General features: G+C 50.1%; 1 protein-coding gene across 1 annotated transcript; it reads right to left on the bottom strand.

The window, feature by feature from the left end:
- Positions 1-1,550: 1,550 nt before the first annotated feature.
- On the bottom strand, positions 1,551-4,370 carry MSC (musculin). Its single transcript, XM_041768393.1, has 2 exons — positions 3,625-4,370; positions 1,551-2,766 (listed from the first exon to the last, which is right to left on the bottom strand). Exons 1-2 carry the CDS (start codon positions 4,129-4,131, stop codon positions 2,680-2,682), a joined length of 594 nt encoding a protein of 197 aa, XP_041624327.1. The 5' UTR covers positions 4,132-4,370; the 3' UTR covers positions 1,551-2,679.
- Between the last annotated feature and the right edge of the window lie 5,758 nt (positions 4,371-10,128).

Here is a 10,128-nt window from a genome sequence, read left to right as displayed (position 1 = left end):
TATAGTTGTAATCCAGGCATTTTAAAGCTGGGCTTCCAAGTCTTTTAAGATTCCTGAAATGCCCACCTGTTTAAAGTGCCCCCTTTGTCAAAGCAAGTCTCCCCACTTTTTAAAGGAGTCAACTTTAAGGATGCTTTTTACTGCCCACTAGAAGGGTTGCTTAAAATTATCACATTTTTTTTTTTCCTGATGGCAATTTTCCCAGGCAGGCACTATTATTACTCCCAATTCGTAGATACTGCAACTAAGACTTAATGGGGTTGCACATGGCCACTAGTCTGTGGAATGCAGAGCTTGAATTTCAGGTGGGGTTCTATAGACATTCAGGTTCATCTTAACAACATACTACACTGCATCCTTCCCTTGAAAAGGATCGCTTTTGATGGAAGCTTTTGCAAAAGCTTGGTCTGAGAGCTGGCCTCCAGGAGACACCCCCCGCCAAAAGCCAGCCACTCAGAACTTCCCAGGGGGCCTAAGTGCATCTAAACCACTGTGTTAGGGTTTTCTGTCACTAGTCACTCCCTACTGAGTTAGTTTTTACCTTGGAACTCCTAATGCCATGGAAACCAACTAGTATAGCCCTGAGCCCACTTCTGCTGCTGAAGATTAGATCCTGAGGGCCACAGCCCTCTGATGAACAAAGCTCAAGAAAATGGTCTCAGAAAGCAGTTCTCCAGAGTTTTGGTTTAGTTTAGTTCAAAACAGGAAATCATTCTCCCCCCCTCCCACCTCCCTCTCACCTCCTAAACTCCAGCTGTATTTTCTCTTTCTGGTCAAAAAAACTGCCTTTCGATTTTTATAAAATAACGAACACACCCCAAATCAGGCAGTTGTTTAGGTAGTTTTATCCTTCACACTTTTCCTAATTTTCTAAATGTTCTACAAAGAGAATGCAGCTTTCAAAAGGACTGGCATTTTAAAAAACTGTCTGATGGGTTCCCAGGCTATTACTTCCCGAGAAAATTGCAGTGAAAAACGGAAGAAAATAACAAGGAAAACGAGGTGGTGTGCGTTAGAAACGCTGTGTAAACATCATTTGGAAAAAAAAAAAAAAAAGCTCAACTGAAACACAACTTGGCGCCTTGTATTATGATTTTATTCTGCCAATTAGACTTGAGACCCATCCCCCACTCCGGTGTGTGGGCTGTGGGGTTCCTGAACTACTTGCAATGGTTAAGGATTGGAGTGTGCTTTAAGCTGCAGAAAGCATCTTTTGTGTGTGTGTGTGTGTGTGTGTGTGTGTAAATATAAGACATGCACCTATATCACTTTGTAGAGCAAATACCTTTCAACGTGGCCCTGGCCCCCAAAGACTCTTCAGGCCACTAAGCCTAGGCTTCTTGCCTCCCAGTAACCCTGGTCTCCAGAAGAATCAGAATCATAGAAAGTAAAGAGAGTTCCATTTGGAAACGCGGTGATCCAAATGGGACCAGCACCCTTCCGCCGGTAAAGAACCAGTCCCTGCCCAGGGCTAAGAGGGCACCTTTAAATGAACTTTGGTACCAAACTAAAGGCGACAAAGACCACATTCTGACAGCGCCCAGGGCCACTCAGGTTTCACACTGTGTTTTATTATTCATACAAAAATAAATTTATTTACATTTGCTAGTTACTGTGGTAGTGCAGCCTCGAGACCGCGGCGCATCTCCCCTGAGGGGGGTCACTAGGCACCCAGCCGCCGCCGCGGACCACCCAGCGCTCTCCTCCCGCGAGCAGGGACGTGGGCGCGGGGAGGCTGCGCTGCAGAGCGAGGCCCCCAGAGCCTGGGTGGGGGAGGGCAGCTGGGGATGGTCGGGAGCCGGAGGGGCTGCAAGGAGGTGTGGAAGGAAGGAGAGGGAGGCCCGAAGGAGACCCCAGCGGGGGTGGGGGTGCGCGCTGTGCCGGGGGGGTGCAGGGGTCCAGGCTCAAGTCTACACTGGGAGCTGAGTAAGAGGGTAGACAGAAGCCGGCCTGGGAAGAGGCGGGAGCCTGGGGTGCGGGGAGGGTTGGGAGTTGGAGAAAAGGGCTTGACTTCGACCTGGAGGCAGGATCGCCCGAGCGCTCCCTGCAAACCCGGGCCAGGTGGCCTGTGAAAGTGCCTCCACCTCTCCCAGGGCGGAGGGTGCGTGCCCCCTCCCTGGGGGGTACAAAGCTGGCCCAGGGATGCCAGTCTCCTCTCTTTGCAACCTAAAGACATGCCCCGATGTTGGTCACGCGCGAAGACTGCCGTCTTTAAAGCTAATCATCCAGAGCACGTTCTGACCATTGCCTAACGTGCCTGTGCTGTGCAGAGCCGTGCCATCATATACAGAGATCTGGCTCAGTCGGGACACTAGCTCCTAGGCGTTTGGGCGCTGGGTTAGTCTACACTGCTAAAAGTCCGAGGTTGGATCTGGTTTCGAGCTGCAGAGACAGAAGGAAGCTCTTTTTGGAGAAGCAAATTGTCGTCGCCCCCGGGTCCACAGCAGCCTCAGACCTCGGCGTCCTGTGATGACAGCCACGCGGTCACCCCTTCGGGCTCTCTGCCCCCAACACCCGCCACGTGTCGTGTTCACACAGTTCGCGTTGTGGGGGCGGGGAAGGAGAATTTAGGAGAATCCGATGGAACTTCCCCCATCCACTGGGGGTTCTCACACTCCCTTCTCTCCGTGGCCCCCAAACACACGCGCTTAAACAATAATCCCAGCAAGAGAGTTCGATCTAAGCGGTGGTCCCACATAATCTGTTGGCTGCGGAAACTTCTTTGGTGTCAGAGTCGGGCCGTCCTGAGACCACAAAAGGCCATGTCTGTAAAATCAAAGAGAGCGTCAGATATTGGAGAAAGTACCGCCTCAAACCGAAACCTCTCTCCTAAGTGAACCCTGGAATATCCCTGGTTTTTAGTAGCTCAGATTTTATCAGTGCTCTGGGAATTTGGGTGTCTTCTCTCTAAACGAGGACTTTAACTTTGCTGAATTTTAATTGCATGAGACATGAGAGGTCTGGTCTCTCAGGATGATTCCGTGAAACTTGCATGAGTTTGGGATGTTGTCTGTTTAATTCCCTTCCCCCTAAACACACCCACAGGCACATCATCAGCCCTCCACTCCAAGTAGGAACTAGAATAGGTTCTTTCTCAAGCCGGGAAAGTTGGCAGGTCCGAGAGGGACTTTCCAGACAAATCCCTTTTGGGGAAACCTTTCGTATTCTGCAAGAACTTAAAAAAAAGAAAAAATCCAAAGGCTCTTAAGTAGAGCTCGGCCTTCCCTCCTTCCTTTCAGAAAGTAGGGCTTGTGAAATCGACTCTTTTCTCTCTTAGCTGCAAAAAGTTGGGCGAGAGAGATTTGCCATTCAATCTGCAACCGGGTAGTGGATGCAGAGGGAACCCAGATTCACCCCGGACGTAAGAGACCGGCCAAGAGCTGTCGCGGGGCAAAGTACCAGGTACCATGATCAGAATGAAGGAACACTGACGGGTGGAGGTTCTTCTCCAAGAAAGCGCCCTGGCCCCTCCCCTGATTGGGATACATTAAACTGGACTCCTCGTCCCCCGTTCCAGAACCCCCCTTTCGGGTTCCTTCCCCGCGGGCTGGCTCTGCCTGGCGCTCGGGGGCTCCCGCGCGTCTCCCGGCCGCTCGCCCCGGGCCTCGCGCGCGCTGCTCCTACCAGGTTCACGGGGTGCACATAGCCGTTCTCGTAGCGGTCCTCCTGCAGCAGCTGCCGCAGGTGCGCGATGTAACTGGATGCCAGCCGCAGCGTGTCCAGCTTGGAAAGCTTAGTGTCGGGGGGCACCCAAGGCAGGCTGGTCTTGAGCCTCGAGAAGGCTTTGCTCAGTACGCGCATCCGCGCGCGCTCGCGGGCGTTGGCGGCGTTGCGCTGCGACTGCTTGCAGTCGGCCGCCGAGCCCTTGGGCGGGAGGGGCTTCTTGCCGCCGCCCCCAGCCACGCGCGGCCGCTTCCTCTTGCAGCCCTCCGCGCCGCCCGCCGCGCCCAGCGCGCACCGCTCCTCCTCGCCTTCGGGGTCCTCCTCCTCCGCCGACGAGTTGTCACTGGGCGAGATGTAGCTGCCCTCGGCGCCGCGGAGGGGCGGCCTCTTGGAGGCGGGGGCCGGGTACCCCCGCTGCAGCCCCCGCAGCTCCATCTCCTCGGGGTCGCTCACCGAGCCGGTGGACATCGCCGCGTCGCCCACGCCCACGCCCACGCGCGCCCGCCTCGCTCCCCCAGGCCAGCCTCGCGGGCTCGGCCTTCCGCTCCCTCTGGCGGAGGCGGGGGCCGGGCCGAACCCCGAGCTGCGCGGGAGGCCCCGGTGGGCGGCGCGGGGCCGCGGGAGCGAGGCTGCAGCCGAGCCGCGGGAGGAGAGCGCGGCCCGGGAGTCTGCGCCCCCGCCCAGCCTCCGCGCGCACGACCGCGAGCCGCGCCTTTTGACACGACTATTTATTTGTACTCCTCGGAGCAAACCACCGGGCGAGGGAGAGGGGGTTGCAAAGGGGGGCAAGAGGTGGGGCGGGGGCGTGGAAGGGGTGGGGACCGGTTTTCTGCCCTCGGGAGCTGTTGGTGGGGGCGGGGAAGGGGAAGTCTCCGGCGGGCCGAGATTTGGGGCCCGGGGCCGTGGGACCCTCCGATTGTCAAGTGAGGGGCCAGTGTGCGTCCTGCGAGTGCGGGGCGGGACCTTGTTCGGACCCACCCTACCCTACTTCCACCCCCAACTGGTCGTAGCGACGGCGACGGTCGCCAGACACCTGGAAACCCCGGGACCGCGACCTCTGCTTCTCCCTCTCCCGATCTTTTCAGCGGAACTCGATTCCCCGGTGCGTAACGCCGACTGCAGGACTGCCTCCCCAATGCCTCCCCAAGGCTTGCCGGACAAAAGCGTAAAAAAAAAAAAAAAAAGAAAAAAAAAAGCAAAACAAAGCAAACGACACTGAGCAATCCGCAGCGGTTAACCTTTATGATTTACAAAACTTTGACTCTATTGGTCCGTTCCGTCTTCCAACAATACCTGTGACTTAAATGTCATCTCCACTTTGCATAACTTCAAGTGAAGACGCAGAGATAGACAATTAACTAAAAGACCCCCCAATCGCCAGGCTGGTAAGTAGAATATGAACTCGAAATGCGTGTTTGGCATCCCTGGCCCCTCGGTATTCCAGTTGCTTGCTACACGCCTCCCCCACCACGCACCACAAGCTGTTATATCTGCTATTTCCACCGTCTTGAGACTTTCATGCTTGATTTTGTTTTTAATACCACAATGCATAAAATAGAGGATCTTGCCCCCAACTCCTTGAGATATAGTCTAGGGAATCAATTACTATTTTAGATTGTGTACTGAAGAGCACACTCTTGGATGCAGAATGCTAACTCACAAAAATCTTCCAAAATAAAAAGGACAAAATAGCATCCAGAATTATGGTGTCCTATACCACCCCAAAATAAACCCTCTGCCCCTTTGTTTCCTTTGGGATCCACCCAAAGGAAACAAAACAAAACCGCAGTCTCATTTTCTAACTCATAGAACCTTTGCGATACATGGTCTGGGGATGGATACTTCACTTTGGAGGCAGACACCAGTGGCCAGCTATAGGGCGCCTGCTGTGTGCCAGTTACTGGGCTAGGCACCCGATGACTGCCCACTGAGTAATTAAAACAACAAAATAATCAAACCACAAATAGGGTAAGGTATGGTCACTCCGTTTTGCAATGAGAAAGTGGAATCTTCACACCAGTTTTCTTGTCGTTTCCCTGAAAGTTCATAGGTTCCCGAACCCAGCAAAGCGCAAGGAGACAAATGTGCAGTCAGCCCAGGACAGTGGGAAGAAGCCCTGGGGCCAGCTTCCCTCCACCAGCTCAACAGAACAAATGCTCCCGGCTTCGTGCCTGAAGTGCTGCAACAGGTGGCTGGCCGGGGCTGACTTCATCATTCAGGCATCGTTCCACCTTCATCTCCAAGGCCAGGCCTACTTCGTGGGGGATGTTTCACACAACCCCTCCGTGTCACCGTCATTCGCTGAGGTTTTCTCCCTGTATATTTTGTCATTTTGTTGAGGGATGGGGGAGGGGCTCCTTTTGGGATCAGTTGAATAAAAATATAGTTCCTTTTAAGTTCTCTCCTGGCTGGGGAAACGCAGGCAGTACTGGACAGAATGTAGAGTTCTTTAGCGGAGTGCTTGAACTTGAACTTGACTTCAGGTGTGCTGGGTGAAGGAGGGAAGTAAAAAGTGAGAAGGGGAGCAAAAAGATGTAAAAAGGAGATCTCAGGCTAGCTTTCTGCATCACCTATTGATGACTTGAATCTATCAGTATAAATACATAGTCTCACACATTAGAGGCAGGCATATAGGTTTTAAAAATCTGGGTTGTTTATACAGGTGCAGAACAAAGTCTTTCTTTAGAAAAGATTAATGGTGGGGAAAGTGCTAGATTTTCTCTAAACAGTCGCAAAAAATCTGTACCCAGCCCCAGCGCGAAGCGGGTCATGGCCAGTTTCTTTTTCTTCAAGGAACTGACTGACCCCAAAAGTTCATGCTTGTTTTTTTTCATAGCTTTTTCTTTCCCTTTATCTTTTATGTTCTTTTCTTTTTGATTCTCTATATTCCTTCTTTCCATTCTTTTTCCTTCCTCTGTATCTCTCCTCCTTCTCCCCTCCCTCCCTCTGTTCTCTTTCAAGAAAGACAGCTCTTTTCACCATTTTTCTGTTATCTTTTTTCATTTATTTCTTATTACATTTTCATCCTTTTACTCGTTTTTTTTTTTTTTCAAGTTTCAGACTCCCAGTAAAGATTGGGGCATGTATCATCAAACATTTAATATTAGTATATAACTGTAGTTTGCTTTAAACATATTTGTAATATCTGACATTTGTCACCTCTTCGCACTTGAACATGCTTTTGCTTTTCCTTCTCTCTCAATGCAACAGTCCCATGAGCTGAACAGTGCAAATATAATTATCTCTTTTGAGAGCGTAGCTGTGTTATTGTTTTGGCAAGTTACCATACATTGCAAATGAATAATAAAGCCTTTATTTTTTCTATTTTTAAAAAGCATATTGAAAACAATTCCTATCTGCCCATGCTTTGCAGCCTTTTAAATTTGTAGCATGAATACACAGTTGTTTATGGTATCCATTAGTGGTCTTGACATTCCTTAGGATGTGCTTTTTAAGTATGCAATGGAGGGGTAGGTGGGCTTAAGTTACATTATAAAACAAACATTAATACATTTAATAATGTTTTGTAATCCTGGTTTTCCTGCTTATTGGCTGTATGACCTCTGGCAATTTACTTTTTCTGAGACCCAGATTGCTGATCTATAAAATGAACTATCTGTCTTATAAGGAAGAAGAAGTATGTAAGCAGTTTTCTGGCCCAGAGCCCCATACATAGAAGAAGATCAATAAATGCTAATTAGTTGTATTACTATGAATTGTTCTGCCAAACAGCTAATAAGTATCAGGTCGGGAGCTGACCCAAGTTTTGTACCCCAGGACTTGTTCTGGGTTTTAGGTGAGACCAGGATGTTTCATTTGCTTTCATAGCAGACTTCTGGAGTTTGAGGTACATAATCCCATCACCTGACATTCCCCATAGGTCTTGTAAGAGACCTCACTGAGGGAAAATGGACAGACCTGCATTAGAAACCTTTTTTCTCGGAAGTTCCCTTACCCTAAAGTCACAGCACTTCTCCAATCCTCACTTTCTCTATTTGAAAATTGGGGTAAAATTCCAAAATCAGAGTTATTGAAAGGATTAAATGAGATTGTGGTGTATGTGAAAGCACACTCAGATGTAACACAGAAAAGGCACGTAATATAGTAAACATATTTTAAAATGCAATATTGAAATATTGAAAATATTTTATAATATTAAAAACAGCTTAAACCTTCTTAGGTTTTCTAAAAGGGTAGAGTGAGGTTGGTTAATAATTACAGACCATAAAAAAAAAAAAATAGGGCATTTCTGGCTACTGTCCCTTTCTAACCCTGCCTATAAGTACTAGGTGAGGAAGTCTGGAGTTGGGAAGGTCAGGTGGGTGTAGGCTTTAGGGAGAGCAGGGATTGCATCCACCTTCCGTGAACAGCAAGCCAAAACATTAGTAAGTAAATGCTTAAGAAATGATTGTTGTGGGAAGGCATTTGAATGGATAGAGCCATCCCCACATGACTTTCCTGGTGGTGTCTTCCTAAAGTCTCCTGATTTTCTGAGCTGTTGGCTGAAGAAATTGCCCATAGCTTTGATCTACAAACACACAGTTTCCAGCTGGCCACTATGGGAGCCACTAGCCACATAGAGCTATCGAGAACTTGAAATGTGGCTAGTCATGTACAGTACTGTATAATACACACGAGATATGGAGAACAATGCGAATAAGAGAATGTAAAATATCTCATTAATATGTCTCAAAAATTACATCAAACAATGACAACATTTTGGATATACTGGGCTCGCAAAAATGTCATTAAAATTAATTTCGCCTTTATAATTTCGCGTTTTATAATGCAGCTAAAATTTAGAATTTAGAATTACATAATGTAGCTCACATTATTTTCTTTTGGATAATATAGCGATGAACTATGCCACTGTACATTGAGTGGCCACTGTTTAACGTGGCAGGTGCTGGTGACGTCAACTCCACCCCACTCTGAAAACACACCCTGGGCGGGGGGAGCCTGATAATGCGGGGAGCACACGTGTCATCCGGCATCCTCTCCCTCGTCCCAGTCGTCTTCGCGGCGCCTCGCCACGTGCACTCAGCCTCATCTGGCCCCGCCCCATCCTAGAACACGTGGAGAAGCACTTCCGGTGGGTCAGGCTTTCCGCCCCACACGGTAAAGAGAGGCCTTAGCCCCGGAGAAGCGCCAGGCTTGATCCCTCAGGCCGGAAGGACACCCTGGGGACATCGCCCGAGCTCCAGGGCCCAGTTAACAGCCCTTCGGAGCAGCAGTACTTGGGGAGCAGGACGCCCAGACCGCCAGACCTCGCAGACGAAGGAGCTCGGGGCTACGGCGCGGGAGTCACGTGGCGTGCAGGTCACGTGGCGTGCAGGTCACGTGGTGTGCAGGTCACGCGGCGTGCAGGTCACGTGGAGCGGGTCAGGTCGCTTGAAGGCGGGTTACGCTGAGAGCAGAGTCAGGCCGGCCTCACGCCAGGCCCTGGCTGGTCTTCCTTCAGCTGCACGAAGGCACGGGCCCAGCTCCGCAGCCCCTACCCCGGAGGAAAGGAGCTCCTGGCCCTTGGATGGCTACAAGGTCAGGCCCCCGGGGCGCAGTCGCAGTGCACGGCGGGAGTTCTCAGTTACCCTCCACCAGTGCCCTGCTGCTGGTTAAGTTTTTGATTTTTTTTTTTAGATTAAAAAAAAAAAAACTTATTTATGAGAGAGAGAGAGAGAGAGGCAGAGACACAGGCAGAGGGAGAAGCAGGCTCCATGCGGGGGCCCGACGTGGGACTCGATCCCGGGACTCCAGGATCACGCCCTGGGCCAAAGGCGGCGCTAAACTGCTGAGCCACCCGGGCTGCCCCGCTGCTGGTTTATTTATCCAAAAGTCTCCGCGAGCTTTTTGCCACCTTGGAGCCCCGAGAGGTGTCAGCGCGTAGAGCGGCCACTGCCCGGACACATCAGGTTTGCAGCCGCTCACGGTAGAAAAGTCCAGGTAAAGAATGAAAAAGGGGACGGGGAAAGTGGTAATATTCAGAAACCTGATTTTCTCTGCCATTCAAGAGGGAAGAAAAAAAATCCTCATTGATAGTTTGACAAGTAAAAATCCAAGTGGCTTTGGGGGAAAATATATATTTTTTAAAGCACTCTCTGTGGATTCTAGGTTGCCAACACAAGGTATACTGTCCCCTGCCAGTGGAACACTGCGTGTCTCCTGCAAATGACTTTGACAACTGCATTAACGGAGTAAAACACCCCAGTTCTCAGGGAGAGAAAAAAAAAGCCCCGTGGTGGAGTCCTGCGAAGGAGGAGGCCTGTTTGCTGAGTCCCTGAGCCTCATTGCTTTGGAGCATCCTGAAGGGTGAACTCGTCTGAGAGCAATCTTATTTTTAAAAAGAAAAAAAAAAAATCCCTTGAGACAGCCTTTCATTTTTGGGCAGAAGCTAAGAAACTTCTGTGCCAGGAGATTTTTCTTTTAGGGTTTAGCCACAGTACTTTGGAAGTGTGAAAATATTCCATT

Source organism: Vulpes lagopus, chromosome 9 (genome assembly GCF_018345385.1).
Source record: "Vulpes lagopus strain Blue_001 chromosome 9, ASM1834538v1, whole genome shotgun sequence".
NCBI lineage: Eukaryota > Metazoa > Chordata > Mammalia > Carnivora > Canidae > Vulpes > Vulpes lagopus.
Note: the sequence above shows the minus strand (reverse complement) of the source record. Positions and strands in the feature narration are given on the sequence as shown.

What these genes read in the sequence shown, in the direction of transcription:
- MSC (XM_041768393.1), bottom strand. Translation starts at nt 4,131, where the DNA reads ATGTCCACCGGCTCGGTGAGCGACCCCGAGGAGATGGAGCTGCGGGGG. An exon ending in ATGTGCACCCCGTGAACCTG is followed by an intron (nt 2,767 to 3,624) that starts GTAGGAGCAGCG and finishes TTGATTTTACAG; the next exon opens with ACATGGCCTTTTGTGGTCTC.